At 36.5% G+C, this 26,920-nt stretch overlaps 4 protein-coding genes, 1 non-coding gene and 2 pseudogenes across 6 annotated transcripts; 3 read left to right on the top strand and 4 right to left on the bottom strand.

Annotated features, from left to right (window-relative positions):
• Positions 1–1,506: 1,506 nt before the first annotated feature.
• Positions 1,507–4,614, bottom strand: LOC143580622 (cytochrome P450 704C1-like). Its single transcript, XM_077063593.1, has 6 exons — positions 3,474–4,614; positions 3,174–3,389; positions 2,783–3,076; positions 2,183–2,506; positions 1,885–2,088; positions 1,507–1,700 (listed from the first exon to the last, which is right to left on the bottom strand). The coding sequence occupies exons 1-6, from the start codon at positions 3,774–3,776 to the stop codon at positions 1,515–1,517; spliced, it is 1,527 nt and encodes a 508-aa protein (XP_076919708.1). The 5' UTR covers positions 3,777–4,614; the 3' UTR covers positions 1,507–1,514.
• A 2,599-nt stretch (positions 4,615–7,213) lies between these two features.
• Positions 7,214–10,743, bottom strand: LOC143580624 (cytochrome P450 704C1-like; annotated as a pseudogene). The gene is made up of 6 exons (XR_013143690.1): positions 10,459–10,743; positions 9,331–9,546; positions 8,947–9,231; positions 8,526–8,849; positions 8,241–8,444; positions 7,214–7,815 (listed from the first exon to the last, which is right to left on the bottom strand). The product of XR_013143690.1 is annotated as a cytochrome P450 704C1-like (transcript).
• A 2,609-nt stretch (positions 10,744–13,352) lies between these two features.
• Positions 13,353–13,426, bottom strand: TRNAV-AAC (transfer RNA valine (anticodon AAC)). The gene has a single exon. It is a non-coding gene; the product is annotated as a tRNA-Val (tRNA).
• Positions 13,427–14,264: 838 nt separating this feature from the next.
• LOC143580634 (small nucleolar RNA U3) lies at positions 14,265–14,461 on the bottom strand (annotated as a pseudogene).
• Positions 14,462–16,293: 1,832 nt separating this feature from the next.
• On the top strand, positions 16,294–16,897 carry LOC143580625 (histone H3.2). The gene has a single exon (XM_077063594.1). It carries the CDS (start codon positions 16,457–16,459, stop codon positions 16,865–16,867), a length of 411 nt encoding a protein of 136 aa, XP_076919709.1. The 5' UTR covers positions 16,294–16,456; the 3' UTR covers positions 16,868–16,897.
• A 1,404-nt stretch (positions 16,898–18,301) lies between these two features.
• LOC143580626 (peptidyl-prolyl cis-trans isomerase CYP18-1) lies at positions 18,302–20,746 on the top strand. Its single transcript, XM_077063595.1, has 5 exons — positions 18,302–18,382; positions 18,491–18,565; positions 19,327–19,488; positions 19,571–19,729; positions 20,609–20,746. The coding sequence occupies exons 1-5, from the start codon at positions 18,380–18,382 to the stop codon at positions 20,693–20,695; spliced, it is 486 nt and encodes a 161-aa protein (XP_076919710.1). The 5' UTR covers positions 18,302–18,379; the 3' UTR covers positions 20,696–20,746.
• An 893-nt stretch (positions 20,747–21,639) lies between these two features.
• On the top strand, positions 21,640–26,633 carry LOC143580611 (uncharacterized). The gene is made up of 12 exons (XM_077063586.1): positions 21,640–22,084; positions 22,953–23,137; positions 23,225–23,328; positions 23,738–23,841; positions 23,919–24,005; positions 24,130–24,332; positions 24,616–24,817; positions 24,904–24,954; positions 25,050–25,148; positions 25,257–25,316; positions 25,611–25,732; positions 25,814–26,633. Exons 1-12 carry the CDS (start codon positions 21,842–21,844, stop codon positions 26,631–26,633), a joined length of 2,280 nt encoding a protein of 759 aa, XP_076919701.1. The 5' UTR covers positions 21,640–21,841.
• The last annotated feature ends 287 nt before the right edge of the window (positions 26,634–26,920 follow it).

Raw genomic sequence — 26,920 nt, forward strand, 5'->3', positions numbered from 1 at the left:
CGCGCGCGCGACCCGCTGTGGCGCAGAGTAATTGCCTGGGCGCGCGCGCGACCCGCTGTGGCGCAGAGTAATTGCCTAGGCGGCGCGCGCGCGACCCGCTGAGGCGCAGAGTAATTGCCTGGGCGCGCGCGGGACCCGCTGAGGCGCATAGTAATTGCCTGGGCGCGCGCGCGACCCGCTGTGGCGCAGAGTAATTGCCTGGGCGCGCGCGCGACCCGCTGTGGCGCAGAGTAATTGCCTGGGCGCTGCGCGCGCGACCCGCTGAGGCGCAGAGTAATTGCCTGGGCGCGCGCGCGCGACCCGCTGAGGCGCAGAGTAATTGCCTGGGCGAGCGCGACCCGCTGTGGCGCAGAGTAATTGCCTGGGCGCGCGCGCGACCCGCTGTGGCGCAGAGTAATTGCCTGGGCGCGCGCGCGCGACCCGCTGAGGCGCAGAGTAATTGCCTGGGCGCGCGCGCGACCCGCTGTGGCGCAGAGTAATTGCCTGGGCGCGCGCGCGACCCGCTGAGGCGCAGAGTAATTGCCTGGGCGCAGCGCGCGACCCGCTGTGGCGCAGAGTAATTGCTGGGCGCGCGCGCGCGACCCGCTGAGGCGCAGAGTAATTGCCTGGGCGCGCGCGCGACCCAAAGGTTTTGAATATCCACATCAGGTAGGTTTTATGTAAAACCAACAGATCTGATAGGGTTTTAAACCTATGAATATGAGGTGTGGCTGCTGCTCGGACGAACCCAGATCTGAAAACCCAGATCTGAGGGTTTTCCCCAAAAGCTCGTTGTTTTCTTCCTGTTTCTTCCAGATCTGGAAGTATTTTCCAGATCTGAAAACACAGATCTAAGGATTTCCTCCAAAAGCTTGGTGGTTTCCTCCTGCATCTTCCAGATCTGGAAGTATTTTCCAGATCTGAAAACATAGATCTAAGGGTTTCCCCCAAAGGCTTGGTGGTTCTTCCTGAGATTTTGATGAACGGATCGAAGGGCCGAGAAGAGAGGCCAGTGTGGTTCATTGCCGTCCCACGGATGGCGCCAATGTCGAAGCACGAAATGGAATCTGACCTGACCCATGACGGAGCTTCCACGGATTTCGAGATGAATGAACCGCATCCTGGCCTGCTGATTCTCTCCTCCGGCTGCTCGCGATCTGCAGTGGCGTTTTGGGGGTGTGGAGGTGACCGCTAAGATGATCTTGAAGATCTCTTGTTCACAGACACAAAAACTGGTGGTGGCACCTACTGAGCATGACCCCATGATAAGGAGGTGAAGACCTCCTTATATAGAGTCTCATGGCCACCATCATGATACCCTAATGGGCCTAGCCCAATTAGGGCTACCTCCACAAACCTCCTCAGCCCAATAACAAATGTATTAGCCCATATAATAAAACAAACCAAATATAATAAATTTAGGATTGTAAACCGGGTTTAATACCATACCCCTACACATGTTATGATTTCTTGAACATAATATATATTGGCATATATTAATAAGTTGAAGGGTGATAACAATAATAATAATAATATTACCCTAATCTATTGAAAACATGTATATTCAATCCGCCATCAATGTGAAGATTAAGCATTGTTTTGTACTTTGCAGTTTTGCTTTCTTCACTTAGCTTGAATACGAAACAGCCTAACAAAATGGAAGCAAATATCTTCATCTGCCTATACGCGAATTCTCGACCCAAACAAATTCTTTGTCCCGCCTGTATTCTCAATACCATACAAAAAAAAATCATGTCAAGTCCTTAATTATCTCAAAGAAATTGCATAGATTATGTTTTTATTGTTATCAAAACAGTGTTGCATTGGCAATATGACTAAGAATAAACCTTTGTATATGTGTTTCACTTTAATGAAATTGCATGTATTGTACTAATTAATACTAACCTGAAAAGCTGTAAATTTGAAGGGGCTTTGTGGCTGGAAGTAACCATACTGATCAAGCCATCTTTCCGGTTTGAAATCATGTGCATCATCACCCCATATGAACGTCATTCTTCCCATTGCGTACGATTGATATGCTACCATATCTCCTTTCTTCACATCATAACCATCAGGTAGAACATCATCCGCAAAGCATATCTTTGCATCCTGCATTATTTTTCATTTGAAAATTTCATCCTTATCAAAGACATGTTCAAGTCAAATTATGAAAACATTTTGCTATGTATTTGAGTAGGAATACCACTGGAAGTACAGGAAAAAGTCTAAGAGTTTCTGTTAAAGCCGCGTGAAGATACTGCATCTTTTCAAGGGCTTCTTCGCTCACGCTGTTTGCAAACTCTTCAACATTTGTGACATCATGTATCGTGTTTGTTTCCTTTCTTATTTCTTTTGCAACTTTATCTTGAATCTCAGGATGCTTGCAAAGCATGTAAATGAACCAAGTCATAGCTGTAGATGTAGAGTCTTTTCCGGCTATTATAAAGTTTAGTATTATATCCCGTAAGTATTTTGAATCTGTTTTGTTGATTTGCACAAATCTTGATAGAATGTCTTCCTTCTTCAACTGTAGGTTTGATATTAAAGTGTCAAATTGATATATTTTCAAATTATGATCAAACTCGTTGCTTTCCAAATTCCGAGTTTAAATTAACAAAAAAAATGTTACATATTAATTCTAACCTTTTTGAGTAAACATTTTTGACACACTAGTTATTTTTACAAAAAAAATTAACCAACCCTGCCCATAATAACCCATGTCAAAAATTGCGTTTTTTCGATGTACTATTTAACCCGCTTGACCCGTCTATTTTGCCACCTATAGAAGAGAGTATCCGCTTACTGAAAACTTATCTTGTGATCCCTTATGCATTTGTTGAGTCTTGGTATGGATCAGCTTATAAACAAACTCGTCAACGACTTTGACATTTTCCTTCAACTTCGCTTCCGATCCTACATTAAGAAATCTCTTGATTTTCCATGTTATGTCAACATAGCGTTTGAGCGTTAATGCACTTGCATCATCAAAAGCATTACTAAATCTAACGACGTCTTCACTTGAACCACACATGCTTTCAAGATCAGTTCCAAAAGCAATTTTGAGTATTGATTCCAATGTTGCTTTCATGAACAACTCCTGTATACAACGAGTTTATATATCAATGAAAGATAAAAATGGCGTGTTAATGTTATGTAGTTGGATGATCTAGTGTTGTCGAATGAAAGGAACTTACATTTATATCGACACTTTGGTTACTATTAGCTGACTCGAACAATATACTTGCGAGTTTTACGGCATTTTTTCTAAAGATTACACTGCTAAAATCCCTCAAGACTTTTGTTGAAAACTCGTAGCTTGGGACCTTCCTTTGTTCTCTCCATTTGTCCCCGTCGACCGTGAATATTCCATCAACCATAAGATCTTTAAGGATCTCATGGTTATACGTTCCCTAAAAAAATCACATTGAAAGTAACAGGTTTCAAAAACCATACCAAATCATATTCGAAAAATGTAATCCAATTAGCGCACCAACCTTGATATAATTTTCAAAATTGGTTTTGAGAATGTACTCAACATTAGCTGGATCAGATGTATAAACCTCGTTACGAAAAGGAGTAATCAATCTGTAAGTTTTGTATTTTGTGGCAAGATCAGTCATGTAATCATGCAACCTGTGGAAGTTAATAAGCTGGTTAAGCATGGTCCCTGCAATTGGATGATGCTTCTTTGTTTTCGTCCTCGGTTGTTGTTTATGAATGCATACATAGAGGACAAGAACAACAAGAGTTGTGGCTATAATTACTGGTAGGTATAGAGTGTTTGATAGAAAATCCATGTGTATAGATTCTTTGTAATACAATTTAGAAGTGAATTATGAAAACCGTTATATATATAAATCGAAAGTTAGGTATTTAACGGAGAGACCCACGCCTTTTAAATATTAAATCTCTTGAACCTTTATGTGCCTTTACTTACAATCAGTGATCTCCAGTTAAACATATATATGAGTATATGACAAATGAATAAAACAAGAATAATGCATGAAACAAGAAAAACAACTTACCACATTCCAAATGCTGCAACATTGTGTTCTACAAAATTGTGTTTAGTCGCCATTCAAATAATCCGTGATCTAAATATAGTAAAATGACAAATGAATGAAACACGAATAGTAAGAAACAACTAAAGTGCAAATCACTATTCTCCAAATGCAATAACATTGTGTTCTACAAAATAATATGATAAAAGGAAAAGGTTATGATATCTTTTAAGTCTTAACGAATGAAATCTCAAATCGTCTATGTCAATAAAAAAATGTCCAGCGGCTAACTCGAAAACAACCAAAGCAGCATATAATACACATGAAAGTGATATAACATGATCAGTTATGTGTGTGGAGAAGATTGCAAATGTAAAAATGTAAAAATGCTAATACACTTTCAGTTTGGTCAACAAATAAATTAGTGTTTAAAACTCAAATTCATTTAAAATCCTACTCTATAAGCCAAAATGGACCAAGATCTATCAAGAACACATACGCGTACGTGTTCTTGGCTGTGCAATTCAATTAAAATGAGACGCTTCTAATTACATGTAATATATGGACTATGTTTTAGCATGTATAAGCTATGTAATAATCTCATAATCCATGTGTATAATCAAATTTTACACATGTGAGCATAATATGTGATATGTGCACAGTGGCGGATCCAGAAATTTTTTTCGGGTGGTGCACTACTTTTAGATGTTTCAATTTCACCGTTTCGGGTATAAAAAATTCCGGGTCAGTTTGAGGTTCCGGTCGGTTCGATGGTTCGGGAAAAGTTCATTACATAATAAATATACGATAAATTAATAAAAGAGACACCGTCATTAGAAATTAAAAAACACATAATATCTATACAGTAGTCTTTACGAATTAAAAATAAAATGCTTATGATCCAAGGTTCTATGGTTCACTTTGATAATATATCTTCACATTCAACATACCTACAAATCAACAATTACAAACTAACAAATTTAAAACTAAGAAAGTAACAAATTAAAACCAATAATCTAACAAACTAAAACTAAATTTAACAAATAACTTAAACAATTAAGTAGTTAACACTTAACAATTAAGAACAATTAACATTTAACAAGAAGTCAAGAACAATTAACATTTAACAATGAATTATAAATGTAAAATTACCTTCAAAGTGGGAGATTAAGAGGATTCGAGTAAGGACTGTAAGGAGACGGCTGACAGAGGACGGGGATGGCCGGCGGCGATGGTCGGAGTGACTGTGCCGGAGTGCGGGAGTGACTGAGTGAGGCTGCCGGAGTGGGGAAGTGACCGAGTCAGGGGCTGAAATCAGGTAAGGGGTGGAGAGGCGCTGTGTTGTTTGTGCTGGTTATGTGTTTGTTTAAAACCCTAACTGATGTTAGGTAAGTTAGTAAAAATAAGAAAAAAAATTAAAAAAACGAGATTCGATCCCGCGACCTCCGGGTTACAAAACCGGCGTGTTACCAGACAGACAAACACTTCAAATGGTTATATGGTGGTTCCTTTCTAATTTATAGGGTGATTCCTTTTCTATATATAATTACACTATTATTTCAAAACTCGGGTGTTTCCGAGGAACCACCCGGTATCACTGTAGATCCGCCCCTGTATGTGCAACTGTCCCATATCCACGTCTGCGTGCAAAGTTTTTCTTTTGTATTTATTTTGTTATTTTTGTTTAAATTAGTGTGCGGGAAAAATAAAGGAAATAGTAGGGATGCCCCATGTTTCCGAGGTTGTCTTTGAGACCCGTGTGACGCCCTCGGTTTTCCTAGAGCCTGTAGCCATTGTGTCTCATTTATGATAAGGTCAATGGTTTTGTTTGGTCATGGAATCATCAGAGTGGTCACAACTCTCGTCCAGTGGCACATTAATTCGGTGGCAAGCTAAAGCCTGAATGCGCCTAGGCACGTACGTTTTATAAGTCACTTGAAGCTGTCTCTTGTGAGAACTAGGACTGGACAGTGAACCCAAGTGTTCAAGCACAAAACAAGCAAATTTGATCATAAACATTTGATATGTCATATTCTCCTTGAACATAACCGCACGTCTGCTCAACAACTATGTATTTCTCTATTTTGTTTTTCTACCTAACGGAAGTGCTAACTAAAGAGTGCAATCATGAATTAGAGAAATATCTTTAAAATATAGAAGTGGAAGAAACTATACGTATTTTATTAATTCGCAATGTGACATTTTAAAATAGTTTAAAAACAAGGTAATGAAACATATGGCCATGATAAATCACCTTAATGAGTCAAAGAAAAGAAAATTAAGGAAAACTAACTACTTTTCTATGGCAAAAAAAAAAAACATTCAACATTACAATTAAAAATATTAAGATCGATGGTGAAAACAACTAAACACTCATCAACATCAACATTTTCATCAAGAAACGTTATTTTCCAAGATATAGAGGTAGGGTACCAAAAAGACACAAATACCCTTAAGTGCTACCCGCGGGTTAACAAGAAGTCCCTCATAAGATACCCGCGGGACATATGAACCACCCGCATAACTATTGGAGGGAGAAACATCCCTACAAGGCATGCAGAAACATCCTGGCACCCTCAAAAGTCATCCGCAGGACAGAACATCCGCCCGCGTAAATAACTACGAGGTAATGTCCCGGGACAGCTGTCAATAACTAATTACCTTCTAGAAGATCTATCAAGATGCTTTCTTGGGCAATACGTGATCCCTCGACCAACCAATTAGCGACACCTGGCAAGGCCGTTATAATCGTGCACATGGCCAGTGTTATCTATCGGCCAATATCAGAGAGACGCGTGTCCAGGTTGTTATACATGCACATGCAACGTATAAACTAAGCCTATCGTATGGGGACACGTGTCCAGGTGGTTACAAGAGCATCTGCTAAAAGGACAGCTGGCCCAATCACCTTCCCACACCCTTCGGCTATAAATACCCTCTCGATCATCATGAGGTATTCATTCACTCCCACTGTACTCTCTCAATTTACTTAAGTACTTTATCTTCATTGGAATTGTACTTATTCTCACGCCGGATGGTGGTTACGGGAAGAACCCCCCCCCCCCCTCTTGTCCTTCCCGTAACGAGCTCACGGTGTCTGTTTTGCAGGTTCACGTCACTGGACTTTGGGAATTGTGTTCATATCGTATCGACAGTTAATCGTATCCTACCATGTTAATTCATTGGATCTAGGACCCATCAAGGAGAGTAGATTCGTGTTTCTTCACAAGAATATGAAGAAATAAACATCAAACGGCCGGGTAGCCAAAACAAGAAACAACATACAAGCTAGCTAGCGAAAATTATCTAATTTCAATGTGAGATCTTTCTTGTCATCGCAAACATCTTTGGATATGACTTTAAACTTTCTTTTTATCTTTTTTTTTCCTTCCTACGGTTGGTATAATTCTAAACTAGTAAACATCTTATTTTTTGTTACTCTTATGTATCTTCACAAATCTTAATTTTTTAAAGTTACATTTAATTAGTCCTTGCAACATCAATGTTCATAGAAGCATAAAACGTTTGATACACGCCAGTACATTTACGCATTACATACACATGATCTTATTGCATATAAGCATTTAATATGCTTTGTTTTAACGTATGATATGCGCAAGGGTATTGCCTTTCAATGTCAAGAGTTGGGTAGTCCGGACCTAGGAGAAACATAACTGTTCAATGGACCATCGAGTTGAATATTGATTGTGGTTCTGTACTTTGGGTCTTCGTTTGCGTTACTTAACTTAAATACGAAGCAACCTAACAATATAGAAGAGAAGATCTTCATCTGCCTATATGCGAATTCTCGACCCAAACAAGTGCGTGGTCCAGCCTGCATATGGGCAAGCAAAATAGAAAAGGTTAGCAGTATCAAGGTCTATGTAAAGGTATATGTTAACATCATTCAATAAGTGTAAATGTTATTCTAGAGTAACTTTTAGCCTTCAATATAAATGAAGAAAGGTTGGCTGCAATAATGATAAAATTAGTTATAACTATATGGTTTAGATCAAATACAAATGAAATTAGCGTGTTAATTGTGAGAATCAATTAAGTAGAATAATTATATATACAAGTAGAGCAATTATGTAATTACATCATAGAATAATTACATAATTACTTTATGATGTAATTATATAATTACTTTACTTATATATATATATATATATATATATATATAATTACTATACTTGATTCTTACAATTAGCACGTTAATTTCATTTGTACGTTAACTTTCCCCTAACTATATAATCGAACCTGAAAAGCCGTAAATTTGAAAGGACTCTCTGAACGGAAGCAACCATTGTGATCGAGCCATCGTTCTGGTTTGAAGTCATGCGCATCATCACCCCATATGAACTTCATCCTCCCCATTGTGTACGGCATGTATGCTACCATATCTCCCTTCTTCACAATACAACCATCGGGTAAAACGTCATCTGAAAAGCATATCTTCGGATCCTACATAACAAATTCGTGCTCAAAAGAGTCAAAGATAAATGTCACGATTCAAGATATGTTAAAATTAACAAGATTGCATACCAGAGGTAATGCAGGATAAAGTCTTATTGTTTCTGCCAAAGTTGCTTGAAGATATTGCATCTTCTCGAGTGCATCCTCACTCACATGATCCTCAAAATCCGCAACGCTTGTGATTGCTTCTTTCATGTTTGTTGCTTCTTTGATATCTTTTGCAACCTTATCTTGAACTTGAGGATGTTTGCAAAGCATGTAAATGAGCCAAGTCATAGTAGCCGCGATAGGATCTTTACCAGCAAGTACATAGCTCATTATTATATCTCGAAAGTACTTTGGATCTCTATTTTCCATCTGCATAAACCTTGATAGAATATCTTCTTTCGTGTCCTGAAATCCGTAAATCATGGGTCACTTGATGTAAAGACGAACGTTTAACATACATATATAAAGATTTTGGCATATTGCTATTAAGTTTTTAGCTTACCAAAAGATTGTTATTTTTCATTTGTTCACTCTTGATCTGGATCACCTTATAAACAAAATCATCAACCACTTTGAGATTTTTCTTCAGCGTTGCTTCGGATCCAATATTCAAATACTTCTTGATCTTCCATGACATGTCAACTAATCTTTGGTACGTCAATTCATTTGAATCGTCGAATGCACGGCTGAATCTAACACCTTCTTCATTTGAACCACTCAGGTTGTCAAGATCGATACCAAAAGCAACTTTAAATATTGAATCCGCTGTTGCTTTCATGAACAAGTCCTATATATATGCATATCAAGGTGGTGTTATGACTTAAAGCCAATAATCACTAGTGTAATCATATAGTGTTAATTAGTGATAAAAAAACAATGACTTTACATTTATATCAACTACTTGGTTGCTATTTGCTGCTTCTGAAAATATGTTACCAACTTTTATTGCATTTTTTCGGAAGGTTACACCGCTAAAGTCTCTCAAAACTTTCATTGAGAACTCGTGGCTCGATAATTTCCTTTGTTCTCGCCATTTGTCCCCGTCAACTGTGAATATACCGTCACCGAGAAAATCCCCTAGCTAGGTGTTGACATACGGTCCCTAAATTTGCACAATTGTAATTTGTCAAATAAACTTAGTAAGAGTGACTAGCATAGCACGAGCTTGTTATTCCTAAAGTTAAGTGTGGTTAAATTGTTTCCTTAACATAAGATAGAGTAAAAATAGGAAAAGTGAGTGATGTGACGTCTATGTGAAGTTAAGGGGTATGAATGTATGCCCATATATAGCCTAACCAACACTATCGGTTTTATTTGAAATAACCTATTTATTATTTATTTTAACTAAAGTGCTATATACGGGTTATATAGACAGGTGGGATTAAAATTTAAAATATTGGTTTGGGAATCTTGTTTCATTTATTTATATAGTTAACATGTCAGTTACTTTGACCGAATTTGTCAGTTACTTTGACCGAATTTGTTATGTAGTCTAGCTAGTAGAATAAATTATAAATAAATCAAGTCTCATTTGTAATGTTTTCGACAACTTTTGATATGTAATAATAATATTTCTCTCATTTTGAGTTTTCTCTAAACGTTTGATAGAACAAATTTAGAATTTTATGTCATGTTAACATCGGTATCACAAAGCGATGAAACCCCTTTAGATTTAAGTGTGCTAACGTAGAGAAAACGTCGAATAAATTTAAAAGATTGAAATAGGGATTTCAGTGATAGGAAAACGGGTTTTTAAAACAACAAATATTAAATCTGATTTTGTACAAAGCAACTTAATTCTAATATAGTTAAAACTTAAAGGACATATAATTTTTATATTTTTTTAATATAACACGGTCTTTATTAAAAAAAGAAAAAAAAAAGGATCTATTACATTAAGAGTGAATTTTTCAAATATGTAACAGAAGTCAGTTTTTATAAGAAATCGGTTTAGGTTACCAGTTTTCTTAACAATGTTTATTAAATCGTGTAACAAATATATTTGATCTACTACCTTGCCATAGTTTTCGAAATTGGTCTTGAGGATATACTCCACAACTGCAGGATCAGTTGTATAAATCTCACGATGTAAAGGGCCGATCATTCTGAAAGTTTTGTACTTTGCTGCAATGTCGGTCATGTAATGATGCAATCTCTTGAAGTTAAAGAGCATATTAAACACCGTCCCTCCAATCGGGTGATAGTCCTTTGTTTGCGATTGACTGTAGATATAAAAGAAGATAAGAAGAAGTAGAACAAGTGTAATGAAGGTTAAACTTGGTATAAAATCCATGTTTGATATAATGGATGGGTGAATAACAAGCTCATTGCATCGTTCCTTTTATAGTGATTATTGTGGCTAATAAGTTGAGCAAATTAATTAGTTATACGTGTTAGTTTGAATTTTATAATAACTAAGACATGTTTGGATGTTTCATTTTGAAATAAGTATCATATGTAAGATTACCTAATGGGATTGAATTGGTCTAGTCATCAATGTGTCGAATAATTTTTTTTTCTTTCCAAGTAGTGAGAGTTCAAATCTTATGAGTAACAAAAAAATTAAATTAAACCGTTAAGAAATGTAGATTATCTTCATTTGTGTTTCAAAGCAAGCTTAAATTCATTTTCGGTCATTAGTGTTGTCAAAACAAGATTTTAACCCCGCCACTCTGCTGCAACGCAAGGGTTTTAACTACAAACAAAATTCAGCTTAATTGGTTTTATTATAAACAAAGGCAAATATCATAGAAAACCAACATAATTTCTATTTTTTTCTCATTATAGTCCCTCTAACATTTTTTTTCACCATAAAGTCCATCCACATGTTAAGTTTGAACAATAATATGACATAACTTATAAAAACAATTTAATTGTTTTTTTTCTTTTGATAATATGTTTTTTTTCTAAAATGTACTACTAATTCCAGTTCCTACTTTTCCAATTCTCTAGCGACTGAATATACAATCTTAGTTTTAGCGTATATACGGCCAGATACTATTATTTCATATCAAAGTTTGAACCTTCATGAACCAAACTTAGCAACAAACTTTTCTCATTTTTTGTTAATTTCATAAGAATAAACCCAAAAACTGGTAGCAACAGTTTTTTCCATTTTCGGTCAAATACTGGATAACTGAAAACTTTCGTGATATATGCGTGGATGATGCTTCAGTTTACTGTTTCTAGAAACGTGCAGGTGATATCTAAATTCTAAACAATTGGCTTTAGTCTCTTGATGTGTAGTAGTACTTAACCTCGTAATTGGTTCATCGTTACACAGTTAGAACTATATTTTCCTAAGATGGATCTGAAAAAGATGATGAAATCTATATGCCACATAAGGGAAAATAAATAAACACATTAGCAAAAAAAGAAAAAAAAAGATCTTATATTGTTTTTATAAGTTATGTCATATTATTGTTCAAATTTAATATGTAGAGGGACTTTAACGTATTAAAACAAAAACATGTTGGTTTTTTATGATATTTCCCCAATAAACATATGCCCTTATGGATCATGCTTCCATAATATTATAGAATATAATAGTGCTAACAAGATTTGCCATTAAGTTGTAACTATACACATGTGGGAAACGGCGTGTAGCCTGCATATAGCAAACCTAATTGGCCTACATATAGCAAAGCTAATTGAATAATACTTGTGGAATCATTTAAGTTTCTTTCTAGATAGAACTTAATGAACATATCGACAAAAGGATCGAATATGTCTTAATAAAATAATATAATAATCGATAGTTAGAATAGCTTCGGAGATTTCATGTTTAACACGAGTCTTTTAAAACAGACTCAAGTTTTATTAAAGTCTAAAATATCGATTATCTTGAACTAAACAAATACTCTTGATTACATATTTTATTTCATTAAAAACTTCTAGTATATGTTAATATTCTTTCTATATTTAAACATTAGATAGAGGGTGTCTAGCTTTTTTGCGTTTATGTTTTAACGTCATACATGACGATTTGCATTCGTGTTGTGAGTCAAACTTATCAAATACCATTTTAAAGAAATGGTAAATTCGATAGATCTCACCTTAGGCACTTCTTTTGTTGTCAAATTATCAAATAATAAAGATATCTACAATAAAGATCCAAGTCGAACAGTTGAGTTTCTCGAATAACCATTATCCTCAATATAGTTGTAATATTGGCTTGTTGCGTCAAATCTTGCATTTTGTTTTGAACCACTGGCAAAAACTAAGCTTATTAAAGAGTCAATAAAAAGACAGTAATAAAAAGAAACAAGAAAGTCCTAACAATTAGGCAACAGTTTGAAAAAGTATGTCTTCATTCTCATTCTTGAAGTCAACATTTGACCACAAAAGTCAATAATATTAATATTATCGTGTAATAGCAAAATTAAAATGGTAATCAACAAGTTAAATGTTAATACTTAATAGATATGAAATGAAAGCCAATGTTCACTCCTTTCAAGTTATTCTCTGGCTTAGACCATAAGCTCTGTTAATCACGCTTCGGTTCCATGGTCATGGACCATCAACCATTGTTGCAAAAAGAATACAAAAATACAAGCCTACAAAACGTCAAAACGTATCATGTTCAAGTAAGGTCACACTTCCTTGTCTCTCTATACCGCTTATGGATAACACTTAGTTTTCAAATCCTTGCGATGTGGCACAAGAAGGGTCTTAACTCAACAAATATTGCACTAAACTATTTAAGCTTTATTCATTATTCTACATATGCAAGAGGAATTTTTGTTATAAAATTGCACCAAAATCCATTGAACATCTAAGACAGAAGAAAGTAATATGTTGTGTTTGAAATTTTGAAAGGCAGACTGTTCTTGAATCTCAACTGTATGAGGGCCTATCTGGTTGATTACATTAAGTTCACAGAACTAAGAAAAACAAATACAAAAACTTTGGCTTCGCCCGGGTTCGAACCGGAGACCTTCAGTGTGTTAGACTGACGTGATAACCAACTACACCACGAAACCAGCTTGTGTAATTTGTTTAAGAGTATTCACTTAACTGAATCTAGTAGCATAAATGAGTGTGTTCAGTTATATACTCTGTTTAAACACAAGCTGGCTTTTATGGTTCATAGCTAAGCCAAACTAATACAAAATGGTTATCGACCAAAAACAACGAAAGTTAAACTGACTCGATTCAAAGACTATCACAGTTCTAAATATTAAAAAACAGGCACTTTAGTTCATGGTTTCAAGACCCGACAAAACACATCCTTCATAATAATATATGCACACTCTTTTCCCAAACACATCCGATTGTACCAATTAAATACTGATAAACGGGGTACAAAAGAAAATGCTTACAAACACCAAAGAAGTATTTTGTCTGTCACGTTACACCACGATTTTGAATCAGAAGAGAGATTACAAGAAATGGCAGGTTTATTCACTCTATCAATAACCGAGCCGGATCTGGTGTATCATAAGAGATTTGCCTTTTCTATTGATTCCTATGGATTGGATCCAAAACAAATCTTGAATGGGGTATTCAACTCCAGGTATGAATGGAAAACGACATCTTTATTGGTTTTATTGGTTCTATTTTCTATTTTTTATGAAGAGAATGAATCTTTTTATCGAAGGATCAGAAAAAAAAGGGTCCGGATCTCCTGCGGGAATGATTTGGAAGAGCCAAAACAAAAAATAGTGGTATTTGCTAGCCGCTTGCAACAACATAATGGAGGCAGTCAATCAAATATAGATTGATCCGAAATCTGATTCAAATCCAACATAGCACCCATAGGTACATAAGAAATGTATTGAATCTATTCTTTTTAATGAATAGATCCGACTTCGAATATGGAATTCAAAGGAACAACCGTGAGACCATGCAGCAACGATCCTCTACTAAGCCAAGGTCAAGACCATGAAGCTCTGTTGTTAATCATGCTCTGGTCACACGGCCCTGGCTCATCAACCAAATATAAGTTTCTATCTGGTTAGGAATCAAGAATACAAAGATACGAACCTATAGAACAGATCCTGTTCAAGTAAGGTCGTGCTTTGTTTCCTCCATGTACCTCTTATAAATATGACTTTATTTTTAAATGTTGGCGATGTGGGACAAGAGGACTTTATTTTTAAAGTCCATTGTACATCTATTTCGATACGTACACTCCGAAAGTTTACCGTAAAGTTCATAAACATACATCAAGGTACTATTCTGAAGGCCATTAACCAAACCAAAAACATCAGAAGTTCAACACAAAGGCTAGACCGCATGATTCGGTTCAAAGACTTTTACAGTTCTGAAATATTAAAAAAACAGGCAGTTTAGTTCATGGTTCCAAGACCCAACAGAACCGCATACAGGCATCTAACAAACATAACTAGCAAAAGCAAAAAGACCAAAAGGGCCCAACTTAAAGACAAAACATTGAAACAAAATCAAGCCCGGTTTCTTCACTCAAGGGTCACATAGAGATGGTGATGGTCTCACTGCTACTTCTAGAGTCATTTGATTGATTTCCGTTACCACCCATTTGTTGATATGTTGCGCCCAATGGAAACGATAAACATGAGTCTGACTACACTCTTTCAGATTCTGCTTGTCCCTACTTTATTCTTCCATATGGAGAGCACCAAGTTGAAACCCGTGCGTCAAGTTTTAGTGATGGTATGCAAATGATTGAGTTTACTTGCCCTTTTAATGAATTTAGCACTGCATAATGATCGTCTTAATATGATTAAAGAGGGCAACCTTCTTATTGCCTTTTCCACCACATCAAATAAAGAGCACCGAGTTGGGAACTTGTGGCGTCATGTTGTGTTACACTGCATTTTCCTACCGTGATTAGTTGACTAATCGACAACAGTTCAATCCAACCAAAGTACTTTCTAAATTGTTTTACCTTGTCCGTCTTTTTTATGTTTACATGTTAGCATTCATACTTTCTCTCGTTACGATAGGCTAAAACATTTTTTGAACATTACTAATTCAACCACCATTATTAACAACTAAATGGATGAGTAGTTGATATAGACATTAGGAACCAACAACCACACGCGATAGTGTTTATTAGAGCTAGACAACTATAACCTTAAATTATCTAATATATCGACTTATAGTGCATGCTTAATTGTTTCATTTCAAGATTTGTAAGCATACATACATACATACATACAAAATCATGTACGTTGTATGAAGTTCAAACCATTAAACCAAACCAAAGCCAAACCGTTAGTAACGGTTCTGTGTGGTTTTAAATTTTAATGGTTTGGTTTCGGTTTTCGGCAGTGGCGAAACTTGGACATACACGTCGAGGTGGCCGGACTCAATATGTATAAAAAAAATTATAAACTAGAGGGGGGGGGGCCCTCAAAATTTCATTCGAAAACGGGTAAATTTAAACTATGTATAAAAAATTTTGGCTGAAAAAAAGATAAATATACACTACCGAGCATAAAAACAAAGGGGTTGGACTCAAAATTTCGGTCGGAAACGGGTAAATTTACAATATGTATAAAAATTTTCGGCCGAAACTGTTTAAATTTACACCACCGAGTGAAAAAACGGAGGTGGCCGGGGCCACCCCTGGCCCCAACTAAGGTACGCCATTGGTTTTCGATTTTAAACATCGTCGCTGATGGTTTAGCTCATACTTTGACATAAAAATCGTTAAACCAGATGGTAAACACCCCTAGTCATCCTTACGAAACCCATGGAAATTTGTTGGATATAATAAACAATTACTTTTTTTAATTATCAAAATACGGAGTATTATTTTTTATATATAACTCAACTTTGTAGTACAACAAAGAAACATCCATCCAATCCAACGGCACAGCTTTCATGATCTATTGATCTGTTACCCATAATAATATTATTATTGGACGTAACTCACCACCTCCGGATTGCCAGCGTGTACACTTTAAAAAAACCCAAAATTATTTCAAATTTCAACATTTTACCGCCATTTCCCCAAATCCCAATCTTATATAAACCCTAACTCTTCAATTCAAAATCACAAACAAAAAACAATCAATATCAGTCAAATGGCTCGTACGAAGCAAACCGCAAGGAAATCCACCGGCGGCAAGGCCCCGAGGAAGCAACTAGCCACCAAAGCCGCACGGAAGTCAGCTCCGGCAACCGGCGGAGTGAAGAAGCCACACAGATTCAGGCCTGGGACCGTGGCATTGCGAGAGATCAGGAAGTACCAGAAGAGCACTGAGCTTTTGATCCGTAAGCTGCCGTTTCAGCGGCTCGTGAGAGAGATCGCACAGGATTTTAAGACGGATTTGCGGTTCCAGAGCTCGGCGGTTGCGGCGCTCCAGGAGGCGGCTGAAGCGTATTTGGTTGGATTGTTTGAGGATACGAATTTGTGTGCGATTCATGCGAAGAGAGTTACGATTATGCCTAAGGATATGCAGCTTGCAAGGAGGATTCGCGGTGAGAGGGCGTAGGCTTAGGGTTTGATGTAGATCTGAAATATTAATATGGTGTTGATCTGTGTTAAGATCTTATCTGATTATTATTATTATTATGTTGAATGAAAATTTGGAATTAGTTGGTGATATATGTTATCTTATTTGAGATTTTGCTATGAAAAATTGAAAGTTCTTTTACAAACTTTAAGCATGGTGCATAGTTTGTAAACTTTAAGCATGGTTTTGAAAGTTCTTTTACAAAATTGAAAGTTCTTTTGAATAAAAATTGAAACCACTACTTGATGCGCTCAAGTAACTTCGGACTCAGAAATCAGTAACTAAAGACCAAACCCAACATCCGTTAGGTCAATCCCATTGAAGTTGTATATATAATCATTGCAGACTCCAAAACCACATTGATTATGTTGAATCAAAATCAAATCTCAAATAAGATAATCATTGAAGACCCCCCCTCTTGTCCTTCCCGTAACGAGCTCACGGTATCTGTTTTGCAGTGCTTCGTCACTGGACTTTGGGCAATTGAGTTTATATCGTTTTGGCAGTTAACCGTATCCTACCCTGTTGACTCATCGGATCTATGACCTATTAGTGGGGAGTAAATCCGTGTTTCTTCAATCCTACTCGGTAGAGGTGCACAAACCGGGTATTTTTAAAAACCGGTTTCAGGTATAATAGGGTATTTTACCGGGTTTTGACCGGTTCCACCGGGTCTGGGTTAGTTCTGCTTCCGAGGAGAAACCCAAAGCCCGGTCCGCACCCACGGGTCGGGTCGGGTCCGGGATCGGTTTTTTTGTGCACCTTTACTACTTGGGTTTCAAACCCGGACTAGTATGACTCAATTTGGTCTGGTGTGATCCATATGATAATCGATGTTTATTTAGACCAAAGTCTAAAGTACAAGTCTTCTATTCCGATTATTTTACTCTTGAATTATATTTTTATCCATGAAAAATTAAATTAACATTAAAGTTTTTAGTTTTAGAAATTTGGCACAAAGGTTTGAATATTTGCAACAAACTCTTTTAAGTTTTTCTTTTTTTAAATTACACAATTAATCCTTCAATTTTTTTCAATACGGTAACCCTCAAGCTCAAGTAATTAAACAAATAACATCACAAGTTCGTAATATGGTGTCATGGCGACAACCTTATGGTTCGGGCTTCTACAAAAACTGTCCATCAAGATCAAAGTTTGGTCATATGTCACGTACATGCTATGTTTCAATGTGTTTGGTATCGACCTTCCATGGTCCGAGTATCAATGTAATTGATATTTATGGTCTAATTTGATCCTCTCAAAAACGTATTTAAGACGTACAAACCCACCGTTATTAACTTAAATATATTTTCATTCTATTATTATTATTATTATTATTATTTTATGAATTTTATAATTTTCTACTTAGGTTATTGTTTGGTAACTTGTTTACGCACTTGACCTCTAGAAGAGGACCTCTAGAAGCCTCTCAACCGGAGCCAAAATAGCTTCTGAATCCATAGAACTGTATTCACCCAAGTAACAAATCAAATGGTATGTTCAATTTCTTTCTCTCTTTCTTTCTTTTCTTCTTACGCAATTCGTCGAACACTTTATCTGCATCTAAAAACAAGCTTCAGTAATAACTGTTTTGTTTCACAGTCGGTCACTCTCCACACTAATCTCGGTGACATCAAGTGCGAAATCGCCTGCGATGAAGTACCTAAAGCATCTGAGGTTACTTACTTTTTATTCTAAACCCTAGTTATTATTATTATTATTATTCATTATTCAATTATTACATACTTACATGTATTCTTTTGTTTAAACTTCTCAACTTTAATTAAACTTTCAAATAATAATTAACACTACTTAAAACCTAGAAATCTAATGCCGAAAATTATCGGATATCCGTTGAGGACCGAGATATCGGTTGGATCGAGGTGGGATATTGATAAGTTTAATATAATGCAGAATTTATATGTATAGCACTTCAACACTAACAATTCAGTATACTCTCCTACTATTAACAAATTATTCTTTTGCAACTTCCAAAACTGACATTTGTAGCAAGTAGGAACTTATTAAGACTTAAAACACTAACACTAAAAGTTGATAATTAAGACTTAAAACACTTATATCGAGAATATCGGTCAATATCCGCGATATTATCGGTGCCGATATTTTGACCGATATTTCACAGGAGGATCGATAACTGACCGAGATACCACCGATATTGGCTTCTTTACATATTACTGGATATTTACATTAGAAACTGCACTCCTTTTCTTATTCATTAAGCTGTTATGTTTACCATGAAACGAGCTTCGATTCGACTTAAAATTCATGTATAGGTTTTTATTTCTGTAATATCTAGTATCTTTGTTGACTAAAGACTGTAACTTGAAATAACACTTGTAATATAAGTATACACACATACGTATTTTTGTTGTAACATGGATTGTTGTTAATGGTATTATAAATCTTGATGCCAATAGAATTTTCTTGCACTATGTGCAAGTGGATACTACGACGGTACCATTTTCCACAGAAACATAAAGGGATTTATGATCCAAGGCGGAGATCCCACGGGGACCGGCAAAGGAGGGACGAGTATCTGGGGAAAAAAGTTCAATGATGAGATACGCGAGTCTCTTAAGGTAAAATTTAACACCCATACATTCGTCTACTACTTAAAGTGTGCTAGGTTTGTTTTACCAATGGTTGTTTTGGTTATTTTAGCACAATGCAAGAGGTGTGCTATCAATGGCTAATAGCGGGCCTAACACAAACGGGAGCCAGTTCTTCATTACTTATGGTAAACAACCGCATCTCAATGGAGCATATACCATCTTTGGCAAAGTCATTCATGGTTTTGAAGTTCTTGATATCATGGAAAAGGTATATTTGCTTAACTAAATGTGCATACCAATTGAGTTACTCTCTTACATTCTATGATTATTGCTACACTCTTTATTTTGTGATGTCCAGTTAACATTTTGTGTTCTTTTTGTTGGAAATTTGAAAGTTCAAATTTGCATTCTTACTTTCTGCTACATTCTACCGCTTTATCGTGCTTTTTTTCACCAGTTTTGCTTATTATCATTGTTTAGGGTCATATGTGAATATGACATTTAACTGCGTTTCATTATTTCATAGAGCGTGGTAGATCAAAAGTTGCAATTTTTATGAAATATATGGGCTATTTATTTACCCGACAGAGAGATAGTTGAGTGGAATTAGAAGCTGCGTACAAGTATACAACTTTTGACTAGGGGTGTTCTTTGGGTATATTAATCGGGTTTCAGGTTTTTCACTTATGATATTGCATTGAATAACAGATCCGTATTTACAATTTTAGGTTCGGGCTGTTTGGTTGTCTGGTATTCCTGGTTTGGGTTACGTTACGGGTAGTTCAGGTTATCGGTAGATTTGTTATAAGACCAATCCGTATTAACAAATACAGATCGGTATCTTAACAAATTTGTCAAAAACTGAACTTCCCGTAATAACCCGACCCAAGGATACTCGACAACCGAGCAACCTGAACTTGAATAACTGAATTGTAATACGGACCAGTTATCGGATGCACAAAAATTCCAAATAACCGACCCGAACTACCCAAAATAGGTTAATATACCCAAACAACACCTATGCTTTTTCACAAGCATGAAGCTTCGATCTTATCAGATAATTGTGGATGCGTCGATATATTATTATGCATCATGAAAATACACTGATTTATGGATGATATAAATTGGTTTTTGTTTTTTTGCACAGACACCAAACTCAGGAGCTGGGGACCGGCCACTGGCAGAGATTAGGATTAATCGGGTAACAATTCATGCGAATCCGCTAGCTGGCTAGTATTCATGTCGATTTGTGTGATCTCCTAACCTGCAAATTCACAATTTTTGTAATGATAAGATATCCATAACTAAACTCTGAATTGTAGTACTTGAAGATTACATGCTACTTATATTTTAATAACCCTTGGTCTTAAAAGATGATTTGTTTCATCTCACTCTTACCTGTTTATCTGAATTTGGTTGATTTGAGCTGCGTGTATCTTAAAATCTCTAATGGGTTAAACATGTATTGTGTAATAGTTTATTAAAAATGGAAGTTTAATGGGTTGAGTCAGTGGGGTTATAAGCAAGATGGAAGGAAGGGAGTTTACGGTGTGTTCGGTTAAAAAATTGATTGTTAGATCGAAAGATATGAGAAATAATTATGGTATGAGATGGAGCAAATGGGTTCCAGCGAAGTGTAATATACAAGCGAAGTGTAATATACATATTTAGAAGGCAGAAGTGAATAGAATATCAATTCGAGGAGCTCTTGAAAGAAGGAATATTATGGTCTCGGATGATGTGTGCACCTTATGTAACTTAGGGAAGGAGATGGTTGACCTCGTTGCTACGAATTGTATGGTAGTGGCGATGGTTTAGGACCATATTAGCCGTTGGTGTAAAGTTTCATAGTTATGGGGTTTTGGTCACAAGTCTCTTCAATGTTGGAGGATATGGAGAGTGAGAAATGAAAATGTTTTTAAGGCAAGATGTCAAAACTGAAGAGATTATTAGAACCCCATAACCTTTATTGACTTTTATTAATTAAACCGAACCAGTTTCAACTCAAACCAGTTTGTGCACCTCTAGGTCGTGTGGGTGCTTCTCTCCAGGTCGTGGAGGTAGCTCATGTGTATTAACACGGTTATTTATAAAAGTTAGCCATTCGTAAAAAAGAAAAAAAAAGGCAAAATTATAAATAAGAAAAAGGATTTAAAAATATAAAAATAAAAAATGAAGTGAAACATAGGCAGTGAGTCCACAACTCCACAAACAGAAATCACATGCGAGTTTGTATTTGCAGACTTTTTAGTAACTGTAACAGTAGCGTCTTCTTCACACTTCATTCAATAATAATAATAATAATAATAATTATGACGCTAAAATCACCACCACCCTCATAATAACTTATTATTAGGTCTTTCTTTCAACATCTCCCGCCATGGCTACCAATGGAGACGATAATAATAATCTTCAAGTAACCCCTATTTCCTCTAAACCAAGCCCTAACCCTAACCCTAACATTAACATTAGCCCCGCCGATTCGTCCAACAAATCACCGAGCCCTCAGGACTTCATACTCTCCGTGGCTTCAAAGCTCGCGTCTCAGCCGTTACAGTACTCCGATCCAGATGTTTGGGCCGTACTCACTGCCATCTCTACTAAAGCTCGCCAACGCCGTCAGGTCCGTTTAACCTATTTATACTGAAATTCAATTTCTAACCAATTGTGTATAGGTGACTTGATTTGACCTAAAGTCAACATGCATTGGCTAAACATTAAATTAATGACTAGTTTTGTTTAGATTTTATAAATTTAATATGCTTCTGACTAGTGATGCGCGTCTCATTAGCCAAATAGTAGCCGATGCGGTTTGTAACCAATTGTGTATAGGTGACACTGATAATGATATTGATTAAGCGTCAGGGTTTAACTATATATCTCATTCTGTAACCAATTGAGTGATATCATTCTTCAATTTGTAATCAATTGTGTGTAAGTGACAATGTGACACTGATAATGATATCGATTAACCATGAGGTTTAACTATATATCTCATTCTGTAACTAATTAAGTGATATCATTTTGTAATTTATAACCAATTGTGATTAGAGGAGTTGATTTGATACATAAGTTGTGTAGATTTAATAAGTTTGTGTTTAGTTTAATGAAGTGACACTGATAACGGTATTGATAAAGTAGGGAATAAATATGCTTCTGACTAGTGATGAGCTTCTCATTTAGCTGAACAGTAGCCGATACGCGGTTTGTACACAATTTTGTATAAGTGATAGTGTGACACTGATAATGATGTTGATTAATCGTCATGTTTAACCGTATATCTCGTTCTGTAACTAATTGAGTAATATCATTTTGTAATTTGTATCCAATTGTGTATAGGTTTAAGGTTTGTGATTAGGAGAGTTAATTGACACAGAACAGAAGTTAACATGCACTGGTTGAACATTTAATAAGTGATTACTTTTGTTTAGATTTACTAAATTTGTGTTTAGTTTAATTAAGTGACACTGATGATGGTTTTGATAACACAGGGAATTAATATGCTTCTGACTAATGAAGAGCATCTCATTGGCCGAACAGTAGCAGATGCACGGTTCCAGATTTTATCAAACCAAATCAGTCAGCAACATTGCAAAATATATAGGAAGAATGTCGCCAAAGAAGATGAACAGGGTCAATCCAGAGTCTATTATTGTGGCTACTTAAAAGACGCTAGGTTGTTGTCTTTTAAATAAATGGAGCTTGTTTGATATGCTTTGGGGAATTGGGGTGAGTTGTTTTTGACTTGTTTAACTTTTTGCAGCACAAATGGAACGTATCTCGATTGGGAGAAGTTGAATAAAAACAGCCCCGAGTCTAAACTACATCATGGAGATATCATATCGTTTGCAGCACCTCCTCAACATGGTCAATTTATATGCATTTTTTGTTTTTTTTTTCTTTTGTGTTGTTGGTGCTTTATTTGAAGTAGTCATTTTCTCATGGCTACAGATCTTTCTTTTGCATTTGTGTTTCGAGAAGTTCTTAAAGCTAATTCAGGGACAGATAGCCTACCTCTAAAAAGAAAACTGAAAAGCAGGTATGTAACTTTAATTCCTTAGGTTCTTCTTGCATGATTCCTTGTACCAACATGGCAAAATATTAATTGTCATCTTTCTTTTTACTAACTTATGAAAGTATTTACCTCTAAAGTGTATAAATCTGGTGTAGTACACTAAAACTATCTCCTTTTATCCTCAAGTGTCTTGTTATATTTGAAGATGTACACATACACACACACACACTTTTCTGAAATGACTTTTTTTGTGGTGCAAAGATGAGTTTGGCTCCGAAACCAAGAGGCTAAAAGGAATTGGCATTGGTGCTTCTGAAGGTCCTCTTTCCCTTGATGACTTTCGAAGTCTTCAACGGTCAAACACGGTATTCTTATTTTTAATTTGTAAATTATCATTGATGAAATAGATAATCTTGACTTATTACTTCTAACTCACATGTAGGAACTAAGGAAGCAACTGGAAGATCATGTTGCAACCATTGAGCAATTACGTAATGAACACCGTGCAGCCATTGAGCTTCATGAAGTTGTATGTTTTGCTTCAGCATACTCATTGGGTCTATATGTTATCCAACTCACATGATCTGCATGCATGTGTTTTCTGTGGGTTGTATTTGGGTCAGGTGGCAACTGATTTCTCTCTTTATTTTCAGGAAAAGAAAAACCTAAAGGAGTCCATTTCAAAAACTTATGTAGATGAGCTCCAGGAGATTCGTAATCAATTTGAAGCAAAACAGAAGGAATTAGTTGAAGTTAATAAATTAAATTCTGAACAAAAGCATGCTATGGTGGACCTCAATGAAAGACTAAATGCCTCCATTCAGTCCTGTACTGAAGCAAATGAAATAGTGCGGAGGTGAGTCGTAAATTTGTGGTTTAAGATTTAGTGAAATGCTGATAGTAGACTCCTTTCAGGATAAAAAGAAAGCATTATTCTAATAAGATGGCTTCGGGGGTTGCTATTCATGTTTCTGAGCCCTAAAAGTCTTATTATTGTAATTCTCTTATAATTATAAGAGAAGCTGAATCAACCATTATCTTGTTGATACAATGAGTTTATATATTGCATAATATACATAAAAAGTGTAGATGCTACACTTATTTGGAGGATATATCAAACCTTTTATTTTATTTTGTAGCCAGAGCGCATCTATAGCTGAACTCAAGGCTCTTCTAGACAAAGAGAGAGAACAGAGGAAAGAGGATAGAGAAAAAGCCATAGCAAACCTGACAGCCACAGTACAGAGGGTTGAAGCAGAAGCTCAGGAGGAATTGAAACTGCTTTCAGATGCTTCTCTTAGACGAGAAAATGAACAGCAAGAAATTATAAATAAGCTTCAGGTTTGAGAACTGTTTTCTCTGATGATGAAACCCTTTTTTATTTCTCTCTAACGGAATATAAAGAATGTGGATGTTTATGTTTACAGGAATCAGAGAAAGAAAGGTGCTCATTGGTGGAGACTTTGCGATCCAAATTGGTAAATACGCACAACTTTCTTATACTATAATGTCAGCATATATTTACTATTTCGTCGAACACTTTATCTTACATCATTACTGGATTTTACAACAGGAAGACACTAGGCAGAAACTGGTTAGCTCTGATAATAAGGTCCGCCAGCTTGAATCCCAGCTTTCTCAAGAGCAACGAGTTTCTTCCATTGCTAAAAAAGTATGATTATTACTGCTTCTAAGATATGAGTTGTGTTTCATGTTGTATGTTTTATTTTTGTATATAAAGTGGTTTATGATTGTACATTCTGCAATTATGCACTTGCAGAGGGTACAAGAACTTGAGCAAGACACTAGCAGACTGAGAAAAGAACTTGAGAGTGAAAAGGTAGGGATCTCTGTACATTTTATTCTCATCATCTTTATCAGGTGTTTTTTGCTTCTGTACCTCTGATAAACACCATTAAAAATCTAAAGTGAGTCCCTTATATGTGTTCTATGTGAACCGAATTCGCATGGTGAAACTAATCAAGTGATCTTCTAGCTTTATTTTTGCTAAGTAATGTTTAAATTTGTGACTTTTTGATCGAATGAAAAGCTGTGGTGGCAAGTTATGTGCAAATCTTGTTAAGTTTCTCTGGTTTGAAGCCTTGAACTGAGGTTTCTTCTTTTCGTTTAGCAGGCAGCTAGGGAAGAAGCATGGGCTAAGGTTTCTTCTCTTGAACTCGAGATCAATGCTGCAATGCGAGACCTTGAATATGAAAAACGCAGGCTAAAAGCCGCTCGGGAAAGAATAATGCTTCGGTAAGAATTATAATTCTGATTGCAGTTAATTTAGCTTAGCTTACTGAGATTTTGAAGTGTTATATTACATGGTATGCACAGGGAAACTCAGCTCCGAGCATTCTATTCAACCACAGAGGAGATCTCCAGTTTATTTGCAAAGCAACAGGAACAATTAAAGGCGATGCAGAGAACACTAGAAGATGAAGAGAATTATGAAAATATATCAGTTGATATTAACCCTAACGCTGATAACATGGACCAAATAGAATCTCACCACCAAAATAAAGAAGCAATTGGGTCTCAATGCAGTGGCGGCGCGAAGGCGGCTGATTCAAGCACTTCCACCAAGAAACGACGCAGAAATCAAGCCGAGACATCAAGTGATGAAGCTAGTGTAACCGAGAAGCATGAATGTGATAACCGAAACCAACAAACTTGTGAAGAAACACAAGAAGCAGAGTTCCCCTGTTTTGGCCCTGGCGGTAAGGGTGCGTTTGGTTCTGATATCGAGGGCGGCAATGCGGCGGCAATGGAAACTGAACAAGTTCACGAAACAGAAACTCAAAATTTCGACTTGAATAAGTTAGCCGATGATACAATGGTAGTTGATGAGGAAGAAGAAAGGGTTAACATCAATGGCGGTGAGAATGTCATTAATCAATCGAAGGACCCGATTAAAGAAGACACCATTAGAACAGGTGACCTTTTGGCTTCTGAAGTTGCTGGCAGTTGGGCTTGTGAGACCGCCCCTTCATGTCATGGAGAGAATGATTCGCCAGGAAATGTCGGTTCTGATAAGGGTGGAACTCGTGGCGCTGGGGTTTTGCATGATTCTGCTAGTGTAGCAGCCGAGAGTCAAACGGGTGTTGGAAGGAACCCTGAGCATGAAGCGGTTACTAAGATGATAGGGATTATTTAACCAGAAATGAAGGGCCAGTTTGTTGGTGTTACAGAGAGTGACAGTGAGAAAGGTGTGGCGTCTAACTCGGATACACAGGATTGTACCCAGAGTGATGGTGACGAATCTGATGAGGAGAATGAGGGTCATCATAATCCGTCAAATAATGATAATAAGGCGATTGAAACAATGGATGAAGATGACGAAGACGACGATGAAGCAACCCAACAAGATTCTGGGTAAAACCACATCATATAAATTGGTTACAAGTTGTTGAAAAGGCCGTTAAATTGATTTTGACTCGTCTA

Source organism: Bidens hawaiensis, unplaced genomic scaffold, assembly GCF_021521415.1.
Source record: "Bidens hawaiensis isolate Kalapana, Puna unplaced genomic scaffold, B.hawaiensis_p1.1 tig00030534_1, whole genome shotgun sequence".
NCBI classification, from domain to species: Eukaryota; Viridiplantae; Streptophyta; class Magnoliopsida; order Asterales; family Asteraceae; genus Bidens; species Bidens hawaiensis.

Excerpts from the sequence above, each read along its gene's own strand:
- LOC143580622 (XM_077063593.1), bottom strand. The coding sequence starts at position 3,776 with ATGGATTTTCTATCAAACACTCTATACCTACCAGTAATTATAGCCACA. Across the intron at positions 2,089-2,182 it reads TTTTTCCTGTACTTCCAGTG|GATGCAAAGATATGCTTTGC; the intron begins GTATTCCTACTC and ends AAAATAATGCAG. Across the intron at positions 1,701-1,884 it reads TCAAATTTACAGCTTTTCAG|GCGGGACAAAGAATTTGTTT; the intron begins GTTAGTATTAAT and ends TTGAGAATACAG.
- LOC143580626 (XM_077063595.1), top strand. Across the intron at positions 18,566-19,326 it reads AAGTACCTAAAGCATCTGAG|AATTTTCTTGCACTATGTGC; the intron begins GTTACTTACTTT and ends TGATGCCAATAG. Across the intron at positions 19,730-20,608 it reads TTCTTGATATCATGGAAAAG|ACACCAAACTCAGGAGCTGG; the intron begins GTATATTTGCTT and ends TTTTTTGCACAG.
- LOC143580611 (XM_077063586.1), top strand. The coding sequence starts at position 21,842 with ATGGCTACCAATGGAGACGATAATAATAATCTTCAAGTAACCCCTATT. Across the intron at positions 23,329-23,737 it reads TGCAGCACCTCCTCAACATG|ATGAGTTTGGCTCCGAAACC; the intron begins GTCAATTTATAT and ends TGTGGTGCAAAG. Across the intron at positions 25,317-25,610 it reads AAGAACTTGAGAGTGAAAAG|GCAGCTAGGGAAGAAGCATG; the intron begins GTAGGGATCTCT and ends TTCGTTTAGCAG.
- LOC143580625 (XM_077063594.1), top strand. The coding sequence starts at position 16,457 with ATGGCTCGTACGAAGCAAACCGCAAGGAAATCCACCGGCGGCAAGGCC.